Here is an 18,958-nt window from a genome sequence, read left to right as displayed (position 1 = left end):
ACACTGACACACACGCACACTCACACACATACAGACACACTGACACACATGCACACTGACACACACACAATTCAAAGATTCTTTTACACACAGAAGTGAAATGAAAGCGACCGTTAGCTTTGAGGATTTTATACACATCAGCCAAATATACACTTTGTTGAGATATACATTTCGAGTCACCACACGCTGTGTTGGCGTTGACTTGCCCGACGCGACACACGTAACACGCCACATGTAACACGCCACACGTAACGCCCCACACGTAACACGCCACACGTAACGCCCCACACGTAACACGCCACACGTAACGCGCCACACGTAAAGTGCCACGTTGCATATCAGGGGCAGCGTGTAAATCAGGCACGTAAATATTCACCCTCCAGCCGGCACCTCACCTGTCTTTACAATAAGACCGCAACCTGTACAGTAGGTCCACGTTCAAACTCCCACACCACACACCGGACCAGCAAACCCTTGCTACGTGATGGCCACAACTGGACACAGTGTAATGGCCAAACACTGGACACAGTGATGGCCAAACACTGGACACAGTGATGGCCAAACACTGGACACAGTGATGGCCAAACACGACACAGTGATGGCCAAACACTGGACACAGTGATGGCCAAACACTGGACAGTGATGGCCAAACACGACACAGTGATGGCCAAACACTGGACACAGTGATGGCCAAACACTGGACACAGGGTGCCTTGACTCCCCGTATTGTGGGCTGGTCAATACAAGCCCCACTCTGGGAAGTGGACGCTTGTTCAGGACGGTGAGTGGGGGAACAAACCGCACACGGTCTCTGGGAGAAAGTCATTTGTTTGTTTGCGCTGCGTTTGACCAGGGCGCTCGTGAACGGTGTTTGGGTCGAAACGATGGCGTGGACATTTACACCACTGAGGCCGCGGGGAATTCCCACACTAACTGGACTGGAGATACTTCCACAACCCACCCCTCAGGTCATCCACAACCCACCCCTCAGGTCATCCACAACCTGCCCCTGTGAAAGTTTGGTCATTGCCCACAACATCAAGTGCACCCATTTGCATCTTTCATCACTGTCCACATCTGTTGTCCAGTGCAGCATGGGGGCCGGGGGAGGAGCTGAACATTATGGGACCACGTACAGCTGACACGAACTGTGGATCAAAGTGGGGGTGTGAAGCTCGACGCTGAAGGACACATGGAAGGTCACATCCTTCATGCTGACTCTTACTGCTCTGAATATCTTGTGGAGTTCCAGTTCTTCTCCAGACCAAGTTCCTTGGACAAGTTCTGTAGTTCTGTGGACAGGTTCTGTGGACAAGTTCTGTGGACAAGTTCTGTGGACAAGTTCTGTGGACAAGTTGGCATCTCGGTGGTTCCTCCTTGCTCCAGTGATGTGATCTTCACGCTGGCTTTCACTGGCCATGCCCACAACTTGCCCGTTGCTGCCAACGAGGCCCCACTCCCCCACTCCTTCCCTCCTGACCCCCTCCTGACCCCCTCCCCCTGCACCCACTCCCCCTGCCCCCCCCCCCCCACTGTGGGGGACCGCGTCAGTGTGGGCAGCCACGCACCATTTCCTGCACCTTGCCCATGTCCCCCAGCAACTGCTTGACGTGATGTTTCAGTCTCTCCCCCCCACTCCTGCCCCCCACTCCTGCCCCCCCCATGCCCCCCACTCCTGCCCTCAGTGCGTGCAGTAACAGGCCATCTCCTGCCCCCCACTCCTGCCCCCCCATGCCCCCATGCCCCCCTGCCCTCAGTGCGGGCGGTAACAGGCCATCTCCTGCCCCCCACTCCTGCCCTCAGTGCGTGCAGTAACAGGCCATGTCCTGCCCCCCACTCCTGCCCCCCCATGCCCCCCTGCCCTCAGTGCGGGCGGTAACAGGCCATCTCCTGCCCCCCACTCCTGCCCTCAGTGCGTGCAGTAACAGGCCATGTCCTGCACCTTGCCCAGGCCTGCCAGCAGTTGCTTGATGTGACGTTTCAGCTGTGGAAGTCTCGCCAGTGGTTCTGGGGCATCGAGTCCTGCTGAGAAATCCAGCCATCTCTCCAGCACTGTAGATAGCAAACACACGCAGTTAACGACACAGAGACAGAGCCAGAGTCACACACCACTGTACGCCACCCCACCCAGGCACATGTGATAACAATGCAGCCCGAACCTAAACACTGGTTCCGTGCTGTCCTACATGGCAGGGATACGCAGATGGAGGTTAACGTGAGCTAGTACCATGCTATCCCACACGGCAGGGACACACAGATGGAGGTTAACGTGAGCTAGTACCATGCTATCCCACACGGCAGGGACACGCAGATGGAGGTTAATGTGAGCTAGTACCATGCTATCCCACACGGCAGGGACACGCAGATGGAGGTTAACGTGAGCTAGTACCATGCTATCCCACACGGCAGGGACACGCAGATGGAGGTTAACGTGAGCTAGTCCCGTGCTGTCTCACACGGGCAGAGTTGAGTCTAACCCAAGCTGGCGTGAGGTGCTGCACTTCAGACGGTCAAATATAAGGGGGGAAATGTACAATCTCCCAGATGTTCTAGTGGCCAGAGATCCTAGGGTGACAGAGGAACTGGAGGAAATCCACATTAGGCAGGAAAAAGTTTTGGGTAGACTGATGGGACTCAAAGCTGATAAATCCCCAGGGCCAGGGTCTGCATCCCAGGGTGCTTAAGGAGGTGGCTCTAGAAATTGTGGACGCATTGGTGATCATTTTCCAATGTTCTATAGATTCAGGATCAGTTCCTGTGGATTAGAGGGTAGCTAATGTTATCCCACTTTTCAAGAAAGGAGGGAGAGAGAAAACGGGAAATTATAGACCAGTTAGTCTGACATCAGTGGTGGGGAAGATGCTGGAGTCAATTATAAAAGACGAAATTGCGGAGCATTTGGATAGTAGTAACGGGATCGTTCCGAGTCAGCATGGATTTACGAAGGGGAAATCATGCTTGACTAATCTACTGGAATTTTTTGAGGATGTAACTAGGAAAATTGACTGGGGAGAGCCGGTGGATGTGGTGTACCTCGACTTTCAGAAAGCCTTCGACAAGGTCCCACATAGGAGATTGGTGGGCAAAATTAGAGCACATGGTATTGTGGGTAGGGTACTGACATGGATAGAAAGTTGGTTGACAGACAGAAAGCAAAGAGTGGGGATAAATGGGTCCCTTTCAGAATGGCAGGCAGTGACTAGTGGGGTACCGCAAGGCTCGGTGTTGGGACCGCAGCTATTTACAATATATATCAATGACTTGGATGAAGGGATTAAAAGTACCATTAGCAAATTTGCCGATGATACAAAGCTAGGTGGCAGTGTGAACTGTGAGGAAGATGCTATGAGGTTGCAGGGTGATTTGGACAGGTTGTGTGAGTGGGCGGATGCATGGCAGATGCAGTTTAATGTGGATAAGTGTGAGGTTATCCACTTTGGTGGTAAGAATAGGAAGGCAGATTATTATCTGAATGGTGTCAAGTTAGGAAAAGGGGACGTACAACGTGATTTGGGTGTCAGTGCATCAGTCACTGAAAGGAAGCATGCAGGTACAGCAGGCAGCGAAGAAAGCCAATGGAATATTGGCCTTCATAACAAGAGGAGTTGAGTATAGGAGCAAAGAGGTCCTTCTGCAGTTGTACAGGGCCCTGGTGAGACCGCACCTGGAGTACTGTGTGCAGTTTTGGTCTCCAAATTTGAGGAAGGATATTCTTGCTATTGAGGGCGTGCAGCGTAGGTTTACTAGGTTAATTCCCGGAATGGCGGAACTGTCATATGTTGAAAGACTGGAGCGACTAGGTTTGTATACACTGGAATTTAGAAGGATGAGAGTGGATCTTATCGAAACGTATAAAATTATTAAGGGGTTGGACACGTTAGAGGCAGGAAACATGTTCCCAAAGTTGGGGGAGTCCAGAACCAAGGGCCACAGTTTAAGAATAAGGGGTAGGCCATTTAGAACAGAGATGAGGAAAAACTTTTTTAGTCAGAGAGTTGTGAATCTGTGGAATTCTCTGCCTCAGAGGGCAGTGGAGGCCAATTCTCTGAATACATTCAAGAGAGAGCTAGATAGAGCTCTTAAGGATAGCGGAGTCAGGGGGTATGGGGAGAAGGCAGGAACGGGGTACTGATTGAGAATGATCAGCCATGATCACATTGAATGGCGGTGCTGGCTCGAAGGGCCGAATGGCCTTCTCCTGCACCTATTTTCTAATGTCTATTGTCTATAATGAATGGCATGAGCTCAACACCATCGATGTCGAGGGATGTTGGGGTCCTTACATAACTCACTGTAAGTGGCAACACAAGGAGACAGAGGGGTGAGGAAGGCGAGGGGTACACTTGCCATCGTAGGTCGGGGCATTGGTACAAGAGGCAGGTAATCACAATATGGGGAGAGGGCAGGAACAGGGGACTGACTCTGGATGATCACCCATGATCACAGTGAATGGCGGTGCTAGCTGGAAGACAATAGACAATAGGTGCAGGAGGCCATTCGGCCCTTCGAGCCAGCACCGCCATTCAATGTGATCATGGCTGATCATTCTCAATCAGTACCCCGTTCCTGCCTTCTCCCCATACCCCCTGACTCCGCTATCCTTAAGAGCTCTATCTAGCTCTCCCTTGAATGCATTCAGAGAATTGGCCTCCACTGCCTTCTGAGGCAGAGAATTCCACAGATTTACAACTCTCTGACTGAAAAAGTTTTTCCTCATCTCAGTTCTAAATGGCCTTCCCCTTATTCTTAAACTGTGGCCCCTGGTTCTGGACTCCCCCAACATTGGGAACATGTTTCCTGCCTCTAACGTGTCCAACCCCTTAATAATCTTGTACGTTTCGATAAGATCTCCTCTCATCCTTCAATGGAATAGAATGTCGGAGGTTAATGGGCGACCTGATAGATGTTTATTAAATGATGTGAGGCGTAGATGGGGGAGACAGTCAGAACATGTTCCCCGGGATGGAGATATCAAATACTAGAGGGCACAGCTATGAGGTGAGAGGGGCAACGTTTACTGAGGCAACAAGATGCTGCCTGACCCGCTGAGTTACTCCAGCACTCTGTGAAACGTCACCTATCCTTGTTCTCCACAGATGCTGCCTGACCCGCTGAGTTACTCCAGCACTCTGTGTTCTGCTGTTGCAGTAAGACTTGTTCCGTTCATAAGTGATAGGAGCAGAATTAGGCCATTCGGCCCATCAAGTCCACTCTGCCATTCAATCTTGGCTGATCTCTCTCCCTCCTAACCCCATTCTCCTGCCTTCTCCCCATAACCCCTGACACCCGCACTAATCAACAATCTATCTATCTCTGCCTTAAATATATCCACTGACTTGTGGCCTCCACAGCCGTCTGTGGCAAAGAATCCCACAGATTCACCACCCTCTGACTAAAGAAATTCCTCCTCATCTCCTTCCTAAAGGAACGTCCTTTAATTGTGAGGCTGTGCCCTCTGGTCCTAGACTCTCCCACTAGTGGTCCTAGACTCCCCACACCCACTCCATCCAGGCCGCTCACTATGCTGTCTGTTTCAATGTTGTGGGTAGTGGGTGCGGGTGCCAGGGGCAGGGTCTGGGTTATGTGGGGGCTACTGTGGCCGTGACTGGCCTTACCATCCAGCTCCTTCTCGATGAAGTCCATTCTGCTGTTCACCTCATTCTGCACCGCCTCAATGTGGGTCAAGAGGTTGATCTGCCTCGGGCACTGAGCATCCAAGTGTCCATCGGTCTGCACCCGCTCACAGCTGCCATCACTGCCATCCGCGCCCACACCCTGGCACCAAGACCACAGGAATAGGTCACACAATGGGGTATGTAGCAGAGACCAACGTAACACACACTCAGTAACAACGTAACGCACTCAGTAACAACATAACGCACACTCAGTAACAACGTAACACACACTCAGTAACAACGTAACGCACTCAGTAACAACATAACGCACACTCAGTAACAACGTAACACACACTCAGTAACAACGTAACACACTCAGTAACAACGTAACACACATTCAGTAACAACGTAACACACACTCAGTAACAACGTAACACACACTCAGTAACAACGTAACACACACTCAGTAACAACGTAACACACACTCAGTAACAATGTAACACACACTCAGTAACAACGTAACACACACTCAGTCCCAGCACTGTGAGACATGTAGGCTACACCATCTATACACATGACTGCACCCCCGCCCACCACAGCAACACCATTGTCAAATTTGCGGATGACACTACGGTGGTGGGACTCATCACCGGGGGGGACGAGTACGCCTACCGGGATGAGGCGGAGCAGCTGACAGTGTGGTGTGGAGAAAATAACCTGCTCCTCAACACCTTAAAGACAAAGGAAATAATAATAGACTTCAGAAAGAATAAAACGGACATGGTACCATTAACTATCAGAGGGGACTGTGTGGAGAGGGTGGCGGATTTCCGCTTCCTGGGAATCCATATTGAGGAGGACCTGACGTGGAGCGTGAACACCTCTGCGCTGCTGAAAAAGGTCCAGCAGAGACTGCACTTCCTGAGGGTGCTCAGGAAGAATAACATCACTCAGAGACTGCTGTTGTCCTTTTATCGGTGCTACATTGAGAGCATCCTAACATACTGTGTATGCGTATGGTACACCAGCTGCACAGCGGCTCAGAGGAAAGCGCTCCAGAGGGCCATTGACAACGCCCAGAGGATTGTCGGCTGCCCTCTACTTACCTTGGAGGACTTACACAGTTCCCGCTGCATCAAAAAATCCCAGAGTATTATAAAGGACATTTCCCACCCCGGACACTCCCTGTTTGAACTGTTACCGTCAGGCAGACGGTACAGATCTACAAGGACAAGGACAAACAGACTTAAAAATAGTTTTTACCCCACTGCTATAAAGGCACTAAATGTAGCCGCCAAGGAACGCAGGGGCGATACATAATAAGAGACTGTGAAATCGACAGAAGGATGTAGGGTTGGGTGTTTATGCGTGCTATTTTCATGATATTTATTTTAGTTGTTTATCTTTTTTAAAATATTTTACCTTGTATGTATCGTTAGCTTTTAGAAATGTTTGAATGGTGCACTGACTGGCTGACATTTTACAATTTCGTTGTACATGGCTCATGTTACAATGACAATAAAGGAACTATTCTATTCTATTCTACATCACCTTTATACATCTTTCATTCATTGATTTTTATCTCCCTACATCACCGTCCATATCTCTTGTTTCCCTCTCCCCTGACCCTCAGCCTGAAGAACGGTCTCGACGGGCCGAATGGCCTACTCCTGCACCTATTTTCTATTGACCCGAAACTTCACCCACTCCTTCACTCCAGAGATGCTGCCTAACCCGCTGAGTTACTCCAGCACTCTGTGTCTATCTTCTGTTTACTTTAGTTTACTTTAATTTAATTTAGTTTAGTTTAATTTAACTTAATTTAATTCAGTTTAATTTAATCAGACTTGTAGTTTCGAGACGCTAAGCTACCATCCATCTCACTGTAAACCTACGGACTATCTGTAATCAGACTTGACCTTACACTAACTGTCATTCCTTTTATCCTAGAGCGTGGAAACTGGCCCCTGGGCCCACCGAGACCACCCTGACCATTGATCACACCAGTTCCATGTTATCCCACTTTCTCACCCACCCCCTACTCACTGGGCAGCTTACAGAAGCCAATCAACCTCCAAACCCCAATGTCACAGAGTCACAGAGTGATACAGCGAAGAAACAGGCCCTTCGGCCCAACTTGCCCACACCGGCCAACATGTCCCAGCTACACTAGTCCCACCTGCCTGCACTTGGTCCATATCCCACCTGTCCTATCCATGTACCTGTCCAACTGTTTCATAAATTATGGGATAGTCCCTGCCTCAACTACCTCCTCCGGCAGCTTGTTCCATACACCCACCACCCTGTGTGAAAAAGTTACCCCTCAGGTTCCCATTAAATCTTTTCCCCTTCACCTTGAACCTATGTCCTCTGGTCCTTGATTCCCCAACTCTGGGCAAGAGACTCTGTGCATCTACCCGATCTATTCCTCTCATGATTTTGTACACCCTTCTTTAAACTGAGAGTCCGGGGAGAGGGAGACACAGAGATAAGGAAGTGTAAGGTGTGAAAACGTGACATCAACGGAGATGCAGTTCAAAGGAAACGTAGAAGGGATCGCCGTTAGCTTGGAGAAGGTGACAATGAAGTTCACGGAGACAGAACATGATCAGGGGGCAGCCAGACTGGTGGGAGAACTGAGAATGGGGAGGGATGGAGAGAGGGGGGAAGGCAAGGGTCACAACGTTAGAGACGTTGATATTTGATACCACTGGGGTGTAAACATCTAACCGCTGATTGTTTATTAAAGAGTGGATGTACAGAGCAGTGTTGTGTAGTGTGTGTGTTGGAAGATGAAATGTTCACAGTGTCAGTGCCACTGGCATTTAGTTTTATTTTAATATTTATCCCTTTGTGACGGTTGTTTCTGTTTCTCTCTCTGCCCCGTCTCATCTCATGATTTTGTACACCTCTATAATATCTCCCTCATCCTCCTGCGCTCCATGGATTAGAGACCCAGCCTACTCAACCTCTCCCTGTAGCTCACACCCTCTAGTCCTGGCAACATCCTCGCAAATCTTCTCTGTACCCTTAGATAGATGCAAAAAGCTGAAACCTCAGACTGAAGAAGGGTCTCAACCCGAAACGTCACCTATCCATGTTCTCCACAGATGCTGCCTGACCTGCTGAGTTACTCCAGCACTCCGTGTCTCTTTGGTTTAAACCAGCATCTGCAGTTCCTCCCTACACATCAGGATGGGTGAGAGTGGCAAGGTGAGTACGCACCTGTACAGGTAGGTTGTCTGCTCCCTGGGCTGTCGGCCGCCCCGTCCTCTGTTGCTGTGAAGGGTAGGAACGCTCCTCATCATCGGAGCCGCTGCCACCTGACCACAGCCCGCTCTGGTGACCGCAGGCCGGTGGCTTCTGGTAACTGTGCTCAGTGTTGATGTAGGTGGCCATCTCCCTGTGGGCTCCACACCGCCCACGCGGCCCATCACACACCTGGTCAGCACGTCCCACCTGGTCAGCACGTCCCACCTGGTCAGCACGCACCTCCACCTGGTCAGCACACACCTCCACCTGGTCAGCACGCACCTCCACCTGGTCAGCACGTCTCACCTGGTCAGCACGTCCCACCTGGTCAGCACGTCCCACCTGGTCAGCAGGTGCCACCTGGTCAGCACGTGCCACCTGGTCAGCACGTGCCACCTGGTCAGCACGCACCTCCACCTGTCCAGCGGTCTCCTGGTCCCGTGCAGTGCTGATGCACGGCTGTGCGCACAGCTGCAGGTCAGGGAGCTTCCGGCTCCTGGAATGGGGACAGGGAGGCAGAACACACATCACACACGGGACACAGAACACACATCAAACACGGAACACAGAACACACATCAAACACAGAACGTAGAACACAGAACACACATCAAACACAGAACATAGAACATACATTTTTTATAGCCATCAAGCTATGAAACACTACAACTTCAAATAAGCTACAAGAATGATCCCAGCAATGAGTGGGTTAACCTGTGATGAGAGTTTGTCAGCACTGGGCCTGTACTCGCTGTAGTTTAGAAGGATGAGGGGGGACCTCATTGAAACGTACAGAATAGTGAGCGGCCTGGATAGAGTGGATGTGGAGAGGATGTTTTCACTAGTGGGAGAGTACAGGACCAGAGGGCACAGCCTCAGAATTAAAGGACGTTGCTTTAGGAAGAGGTTGGGGAGGAATAACTAAGGAAGACATAAACAATCTGCCGGAAATAGCGGGGGGCCGGGGGTCTAACGAGATGGAGGAACTGAGGGAAATCCAGGTTAGTCGGGAAGTGGTGTTAGGTAAATTAAATGGATTAAAGGCAGATAAATCCCCAGGGCCAGATAGGCTGCATCCCAGAGTGCTTAAGGAAGTAGCCCCAGAAATAGTGGATGCATTAGTGATAATTTTTCAAAACTCTTTAGATTCTGGAGTAGTTCCTGAGGATTGGAGGGTAGCTAATGTAACCCCACTTTTCAAAAAGGGAGGGAGAGAGAAAACGGGGAATTATAGACCAGTTAGCCTAACATCGGTAGTGGGGAAAATGCTAGTCAGTTATTAAAGATGTGATAGCATCACATTTGGAAAGTGGTGAAATCATCGGACAAAGTCAGCATGGATTTACCAAAGGCAAATCATGTCTGACGAATCTTATAGAATTTTTCAAGGATGTAACTAGTAGAGTGGATAAGGGAGAACCAGTCGATGTGTTATATCTGGACTTTCAGAAGGCTTTCGACAAGGTCCCACATAGGAGATTGGTGTACAAACTTAAAGCACACGGTATTGAGGGTTCAGTGTTGATGTGGATAGAAAATTGGTTGGCGGACAGGAAGCAAAGAGTAGGAATAAACGGGTCCTTTTCAGAATGGCAGGCAGTGACTAGTGGGGTACCGCAAGGCTCAGTGCTGGGACCCCAGCTATTTACAGTGTATATTAATGATTTGGACGAGGGAATTGAATGCAACATCTCCAAGTTTGTGGATGACACGAAGCTGGGGGGCAGTGTTAGCTGTGAGGAGGATGCTAGGAGGCTGCAAGGTAACTTGGATAGGTTAGGTCAGTGGGCAAATGCATAGCAGATGCAGTATAATGTGGATAAATGTGAGGTTATCCACTTTGGTGGCAAGAACAGGAAAGCAGACTATTACCTGAATGGTGGCCGATTAGGAAAAGGGGAGATGCAACGTGACCTGGGTGTCATGGTGCACCAGTCATTGAAAGTAGGCATGCAGGTTCAGCAGGCAGTGAAGAAAGCGAATGGTATGTTGGCATTCATAGCGTGGGGATTTGAGTAAAGGAGCAGGGAGGTTCTGCTGCAGTTGTACAGGGCATTGGTGAGACCGCACCTGGAGTATTGCGTACAGTTTTGGTCTCCTAATCTGAGGAAAGACATTCTTGCCATAGAGGGAGTACAGAGAAGGTTCACCAGATTGATTCCTGGGATGGCAGGACTTTCATATGAAGAAAGACTGGATAGACTCGGCTTGTACTCGCTGGAATTTAGAAGATTGAGGGGGGATCTTATAGAAACTTACAAAATTCTTAAGGGGTTGGACAGGCTAGATGCAGGAAGATTGTTCCCGATGTTGGGGAAGTCCAGAACAAGGGGTCACAGTTTATGGATAAGGGGGAAGGCTTTTAGGACCGAGATGAGAACGTTTTTTTTCACACACAGAGTGGTGAATCTGTGGAGTTCTCTGCCACAGAAGGTAGTTGAGGCCAGTTCATTGGCTATATTTAAGAGGGAGTTAGATGTGGCCCTTGTGGCTAAAGGGATCAGGGGGTATGGAGAGAAGGCAGGTACGGGATACTGAGTTGGATGATCAGCCATGATCATATTGAATGGCGATGCAGGCTCAAAGGGCCGAATGGCCTACTCCTGCACCTATTTTCTATGTTTCTATGAATGTCTTGTCAGAGGGTGGTGAATCTGTGGAATTCTTTGCCACAGACGGCTGTTTATATTTTCAAGGCAGAGATAGATTGTTGATTAGTGCGGGTGTCAGGGGTTATGGGGAGAAGGCAGGAAAATGGGGTTAGGAGCGAGAGATAGATCAGCCATGATTGAATGGTGGAGTAGACTTGATGGGCCGAATGGCCTAATTCTGCTCCTATCAACACACACACACACGCACGCACGCATGCACGCACACACACGCTTGCTCGCGCGAAAGCAAACAATAATAGTGCCACAAGACACAACCGATGCCATGAGTCTATGTAGTTCAGAGGCTGTTGGGAGGTTGTTGTGTTTAACTGATGGTCAGTTCACACCCGACAGAACACTTTTCCACCCAGAGAGTTGTGAATCTGTGGAATTCTCTGCCACAGAGGGCAGTGGAGACCGATTCACTGGATTTTTTTAGATTTAGATTTAGAGATACAGCGCGGAAATAGGCCCTTCGGCCCACCGGGTCCGTGCTGCCCAGCGATCCCCGCACACTAACACTATCCCACACACACTAGGGACAATTTTTACATTTGCCCAGCCAATTAACCTACAAACCTGCACGTCTTTGGAGTGTGGGAGGAAACCGAAGTTCTCGGAGAAAACCCATACAGATCACGGGGAGAACGTACAAACTCCGTACAGACAGCACCCGTAGTCAGGATCGAACCTGCGTCTCCGGCGCTGCATTCGCTGTAAGGCAGCAACTCTACCGCTGCGCCACCGTGCCGCAAGAGAGAGTTCGATAGAGCTCGAGGGGCTGGTGGAATCACGGGATATGGGGAGAAGGCAGGCACGGGTTAGTGCTTGTGGATGATCAGCCATGATCACAATGAATGGCGGTGCTGGCTGGAAGGTTGAATGACCTCCTCTTGCACCTGTTGTCTGTGTCTCTACACTAGGTGGATTGCTGGCTGGCGCTGGTTTACACTGGCACCCGTGTGTAGTTTACTGAGGGGCGAACACACTCACTGCAGGGTGTGGATCTTCACTTGCAGTCCATGCAGAATGGCAGCCACGCTGTACACGTCTGCCAGCAGCTGGTGTGTGGACACCATCCTCTTGGCGTTTTGCTGTGAGTAATTCTCACTCAGGAACGACAGGCCGTACAGATGTCCGTTCCTCAACCAATCCTTGTCGTTACTATACGAGGCACTCCAGCCCTCACCTAGATCAGAAACATCACATGCACCTCACACACGGCTCACAGATCCCCCACCCCACACGACAATCAGCAGAGGAAAGGTCCCGACCCAAACGTCACCTATCCATGTTCTCCACAGATACTGCCTGACCCGCTGAGTTACTCCAGCACTCTGTGAAACGTCACCTATCCATGTTCTCCACAGATGCTGCCTGACCCGCTGAGTTACTCCAGCACTCTGTGTTTTTTGCATAAATGTTGTATTTGCAGACAAATGGAAATTCAAGATAGGATTGTGTTTATTTAATATAAAATAAAAGCAGACAATGCTGGTGATGTTGGGCAGGTCAGGGAACACTTGTGGATGGATTCCAGTTGGGGTGTTGAGTGTTTGTCCTTTACAGGTGCTGCCTGGCCAGATGAATATGCACATTCTCAGCCTGCTTCTGCACAGTTCCAGTGGCCCCGTGGCAGCGTTGATTTGCACGCATGTTTTTGCAGCTGGACACGGAGTTTGACCGTTCACTGCTCACAGTTGGTCTTGACCTGGTTACTGTGTGGTGGCATCGAACAGGTGACAGAGAGGAGCGGGTGGGAGAGTGGGCGTGCGTGCGTGCGTGCGTACCTGTGGATCACGGCAGGTGTGAACAGGTGAGAGCGAGGAGTGGGCGGTGGGCGTGCGTGCGTGCGTGCGTACGTGCGTGAGTACGTACCTGGCGGATCACGGCAGGTGTAGCAGACGTACTGATCCGGGACGTTGTCTTCCAGTAGCCCCAGGCAGATGCCATGCTGCCAACAAAGGCACTCTTCACACTGCAGAGAGAGAGAGAGAGAGAGAGAGAGAGAGAGAGAGAGAGAGAGAGAGAGAGAGAGGGGGGGCAGAGAGAGAGACAGAGAGAGAGAGAGAGAGAGAGGGGGGGGCAGAGAGAGAGAGACGGGGCAGAGAGAGAGACGGGGCAGAGAAGGAAACAGAAACAAAGGTCACAAAGGGACAAAAGGAGAATAAAACTAAATGCCAGTGGCACTGACACCGTGAACATTTCATCTTCCAACACACACACTACACAACACTACTCTGTACATCCACTCTTTAATAAACAATCAGCGGTTAGATGTTTACACCCCAGTGGTATCAAATATCAACGTCTCTAACGTTGTGACCCTTGCCTTCCCCCCTCTCTCCATCCCTCCCCATTCTCAGTTCTCCCACCAGTCTGGCTGCCCCCTGATCATGTTCTGTCGCCGTGAACTTCATTGTCACCTTCTCCAAGCTAACGGCGATCCCTTCTACGCTTCCTTTGCTCTTGTTTTCACACCTTACACTTCCTTATCTCCGTGTCTCCCTCTCCCCGGACTCTCAGTTTGAAGAAGGGTGTACAAAATCATGAGAGGAATAGATCGGGTAGATGCACAGAGTCTCTTGCCCAGAGTAGGGGAATCGAGGACCAGAGGTTTAAGGTGACATTTCAACTGTTTAAAACTGAGGTGAGAAAAAGCTTTTTCACCCAGAGAGTTGTGAATCTGTGGGATTCTCTGCCACAGAGGGCAGTGGAGGTCGATTCACTGGATGTTTTCAAGAGAGAGTTAGATCGAGCTCTAGGGGCTAGTGGAATCAAGGGATATGGGGAGAAGGCAGGCACAGGTTACTGATTGTGGAAGATCAGCCATGATCACAATGAATGGCGGTGCTGGCTCGAAGGGCTCGAATGGCCTCTTCCTGCACCTATTTTCTATGTTATTCTTCATGTTTTTAAGAGTGAATAGAAACTGGACTTTCCACGGGCCGTTTACAGTTTACTCTCCCTGCACAGAAAGCTGAGAAACAATCAGAGGCAGGAACTCAAACTAACCAACAAACCAACCTCCCTTCCTTTGACTCCATCTACACCTCACGCTGCCTCGGCAAGGCCAGCAGCCCAGACCATCACACAAACCAACCTCCCTTCCATTGACTCCATCTACACCTCACGCTGCCTCGGCAAGGCCAGCAGCCCAGACCATCACACAAACCAACCTCCCTTCCACTGACTCCATCTACACCTCACGCTGCCTCGGCAAGGCCAGCAACATCATCAAGGACCAGTCTCACCCCGGCCACTCCCTCTTCTCCCCTCTCCCATCGGGCAAGAGGTACAGAAGTGTGAAAACGCACACCTCCAGGTTCAGGGACAGTTTCTTCCCGGCTGTTATCAGGCAACTGAACCATCCCACCACAACCAGAGAGCAGTGCTGAACTACTATCTACCTCATTGGTGACCCTCGGACTATCCTTGATCGGACTTTACTGGCTTTACCTTGCACTGAACGTTATTCCCTTATCATGTATCTGTACACTGTGGACGGCTCGATTGTAATCATGTATTGTCTTTCCACTGACTGGTTAGCACGCAACAAAAGCTTTTCACTGTACCTCGGTACACGTGACAATAAACTGAACTGAACTGAACAGGACAAACAAAACGTGAAGCCAATTGTCGCGGGTTGCAGTTTGAAGGTTTCCTACCTGGATCATGAACCCGTTTTCTTCGTCCATTTGACAAACGCAGCGGACCACAGCGTTGCTGTCAATGTCTTCCTCAGTCGTGTCTGTGCTGTCCTCATCCTGCCCAGACTCTTCACTCACGAGGGCACTCTCTGTGGACGAGCCATCGTGGAACTCCTCGTCCGAAACCGCTGCGGACAAAAGAGAAACCCATCCAATACTCCACAGTCTCGCCCCACCTCCGCGTGCAGGCAGGAACTGCAGGCACTGCTTTACACCAAAGAAAAGACACGATATGCTGGAGTAACTCAGTAACTGGAGAGAAGGACTGGGTGATGTTTCGGGTCAGTCTGAAGATGGGTCTCGACCCGAAACATCGCCCATACCTTCTCTCCAGAGGCCTCCACATGTAAATGTGTCGGCATGTGTTTAAACGCTATCGTAGTACACGTGTACACGCCATCGTAACAAACACACACGGCACTGCACAGCGCAGCGGGTAGAGCTGCTGCCTCACAGCGCCAGAGACCCGGGTTCCATCCCGACTACGGGTGCTGTCTGTACGGAGTTTGTACGTTCTCCCCGTGACCTGCGTGGGTTTTCTCCGAGATCTCCGGTTTCCTCCCACACTCCAAAGACGTACAGGGTTGTAGGCTAATTGCCTTGGTATAAATGTAAAAATTGTCCCTGGTGGGTGTAGGATAGTGTTAGTGTGCGGGGATCGCTGGTCAGCGCGGACCCGGTGGGCCGAAGGGCCTGTTTAGTTGAGTTTAAACTAAACTAAACTAATACTAGCTTCTCAAACAGGAATGTTTGAAGATAAATTCTACCGCTAAATCTTATCCAGGGCAACACAGTCATATCATGGAGATGGAACATTATTACTGAGGGCTTTAGTTTAGTTTAGTTTAGTTTAGAGATACAACGTGGAAACAGGCCCTTCGGCCCACTGAGTCCGCACCGACCAGCGATCCCCGCACATTAACACTATCCGACACACACTGGGGACAGGTTACATTTACACCAAGCCAATTAACCCACAAACCTGCACGTCTTTGGAGTGTGGGAGGAAACCGGAGATCTTGGAAAAAAGCCCAGCCCTGACCCCCCCCCACCCCAGCCCTGACCCCCACCCCAGCCCTGACCTCCACCCCAGCCCTGACCCCCACCCCAGCCCTGACCCCCACCCCAGCCCTGACCCCCTACCCCCACCCCAGCCCTGACACCCCACCCCAGCCCTGACCCCCCACCCCAGCCGTGACCCCCACCCCAGCCCTGACCCCCCCCCACCCCAGCCCTGACCCCCACCCCAGCCCTGACCCCCACCCCAGCCCTGACCCCCCACCCCAGCCCTGACCCCCCACCCCAGCCCTGACCCCCCACCCCAGCCCTGACCCCCACCTCAGCCCTGACCCCCCACCCCCACCCCAGCCCTGACCCCCACCCCAGCCCTGACCCCCCACCCCCACCCCAGCCCTGACCCCCCCAACCCCCACCCCCACCCCAGCCCTGACCCCCCCACCCCAGCCCTGACCCCCACCCCAGCCCTGACCCCCCCACTCCACCCCCACCCCAGCCCTCACCCCCCACCCCAGCCCTGACCCCCCACCCCCACCCCAGCCCTGACCCCCACCCCAGCCCTGACCCCCACCCCCACCCCAGCCCTGACCCTCCCACTCCAGCCCTGACCCACCACCCCAGCCCTGACCCCCCACCCCAACCCTGACACCCCACTCCACCCCCACCTCAGCCCTGACCCCCCACCCCAGCCCTGACCCCCCACCCCAGCCCTGACCCCCCCACCCCAGCCCTGACCCCCCCACCCTAGTTCTGACCCCCCACCCTGTGATATCTCCCACTCCACCAGACCTGCACCTTGTATCTGCAGTACTTACAGTCCCGTCTGTACAGGTGCAGGTGTTCCGCACTGACATGGTGCAGCGGTCTGGTGACCAGCCGGGGCTTTGAGGTCACGCACGCTACTGCCCGTACCACCGTCCCACTGCGCAGGGAGAGAGAACTTCCCGCCTTGGTCACCGCGGAGCCACATCTTTCCAACGACCCCACAGAGACATCTTGGAATTGTTCACCTTGTGACAATGCTGAGCACAAAACAAGAGCTGGAGGTGAACAGGAACACAGAACTCAGGTAGAAACATAGACATAGACACAGGGACACAGGAACACAGAACCCAGGTACACACAGACACATGGACACAGGAACACAGAACCCAGGTACATTATCCTTAAGAGCTCTATCTAGCTCTCTCTTGAATGTATTCAGAGAATTGGCCTCCACTGCCCTCTGAGGCAGAGAATTCCACAGATTTACAACTCTCTGACTGAAAAAGTTTTTCCTCATCTCCGTTCTAAATGGCCTACCCCTTATTCTTAAACTGTGGCCCCTTGTTCTGGACTCCCCCAACATCGGGAACATGTTTCCTGCCTATAACGTGTCCAACCCCTTAATAATCTTAGAAGTTTCAATAAGATCCCCTCTCATCTTTCTAAATTCCAGAGTATACAAGCCTAGTCGCTCCAGTCTTTCAACATATGACAGTCCCGCCATTCCAGGAATTAACCTAGTAAACCTACGCTGCACGCCCTCAATAGCAAGAATATCCTTCCTCAAATTTGGAGACCAAAACTGCACACAGTACTCCAGGTGCGGTCTCACTAGGGCCCTGTACAACTGCAGAAGGACCTCTTTGCTCCTATACTCAACTCCTCTTGTTATGAAGGCCAACATTCCATTGGCTTTCTTCACTGCCTGCTGTACCTGCATGCTTCCTTTCAGTGACTGATGCACTAGGACACCCAGATACCCACTTTACTCACAGGGCACTTCCCTCCACAGGGCCGCACGCAGACAGGGCCTTGAATGGCGGAGTAGACTTGATGGGCCGAATGGCCTAATTCTGCTCCTGTCACCCACAGAATTCTTGATCCTTTGCCTCTCCACTCCTCCGTTTCCACCTTCTTCCTTCCATTAGACTTTAACCTTAAGTCTTTCAGAGTTTTAAATGATTGTCCGAACATTTCCTTCAGCTAATTATCGATCGTGCATTCCAAAATCCTTGTGTTTAGCAACACTTCTGCATTAGTAATCAAAAATCTATCTATCTCTGCCTTAAATATATCCACTGACTTGTGGCCTCCACAGCCGTCTGTGGCAAAGAATCCCACAGATTCACCACCCTCTGACTAAAGAAATTCCTCCTCATCTCTTTCCTAAAGGAACATCCTTTAATTCTGAGGCTGTGCCCTCTGGTCCTAGACTCTCCCACTAGTGGACACATCCTCTCCACATCCTCTCCACATCCACTCTATCCAGGCCTTTCACGTCGGTACATTAAAGGCACAGGTTGTTGTTCCAACAGCATTTGTTAAACGTGCAAGACTCCACCTACCATACTTGGATGTGTTGTTCTTATTTTTCTTTATCTTCTGTTTTATTTCGATGTGCTCCTTGTCTTTCCTCTCTTTACTCTCCCGTTTACCTTTCAGAACAGGAAAGTAGATGTGTTTCTCTCCAGCATTCTTCAACAAAGAGTTACTCTGTGTTCCATCCAACCCTCTCCTCCCCCCGACCAGCCTTGCCCACCACAAGAGAGGGCATAAGGGCAGAGTCCACACACAGACGGCATTGTGTCTACCTGCCCCTCCACTCAACCCCACCTGTCGCCTCCACAGAAGCTGAACGGTCTGGTGCAGGTGACCATCTACCTGTCAGAGGTACCACAGAGTGCCGGAGTAACTCAGCGGGTCAGGCAGCATCTGTGGAGAACATGGAT

At 51.1% G+C, this 18,958-nt stretch overlaps 1 protein-coding gene across 3 annotated transcripts in view; it reads right to left on the bottom strand.

Moving 5' to 3' along the window:
* Nucleotides 1–1,867: 1,867 nt before the first annotated feature.
* LOC144592988 (PHD finger protein 20-like protein 1) overlaps nt 1,868–18,958 on the bottom strand; it is an 84,305-nt gene continuing 67,214 nt past the window's right edge. For 2 of the 3 annotated variants that reach the window (XM_078398398.1, XM_078398399.1), the window contains exons 14-21: nt 18,575–18,664; nt 17,060–17,266; nt 15,186–15,355; nt 13,396–13,495; nt 12,511–12,706; nt 8,841–9,363; nt 5,616–5,775; nt 1,868–2,052 (exon numbers count right to left, since the gene is read on the bottom strand). In XM_078398398.1, the coding sequence (XP_078254524.1) occupies nt 1,910–2,052; nt 5,616–5,775; nt 8,841–9,363; nt 12,511–12,706; nt 13,396–13,495; nt 15,186–15,355; nt 17,060–17,266; nt 18,575–18,664 (1,589 nt within the window). In that variant the 3' untranslated portion in view covers nt 1,868–1,909. The remainder of the gene's footprint in view (nt 2,053–5,615; nt 5,776–8,840; nt 9,364–12,510; nt 12,707–13,395; nt 13,496–15,185; nt 15,356–17,059; nt 17,267–18,574; nt 18,665–18,958) is intronic. The other variant, XM_078398400.1, reaches the window with a different exon arrangement.

Source organism: Rhinoraja longicauda, chromosome 4 (assembly GCF_053455715.1).
Source record: "Rhinoraja longicauda isolate Sanriku21f chromosome 4, sRhiLon1.1, whole genome shotgun sequence".
Classification (NCBI taxonomy): Eukaryota; Metazoa; Chordata; class Chondrichthyes; order Rajiformes; family Arhynchobatidae; genus Rhinoraja; species Rhinoraja longicauda.
The sequence above is the reverse complement of the archived record's forward strand: the minus strand, read 5'-3'. Positions and strand labels throughout refer to the sequence as shown.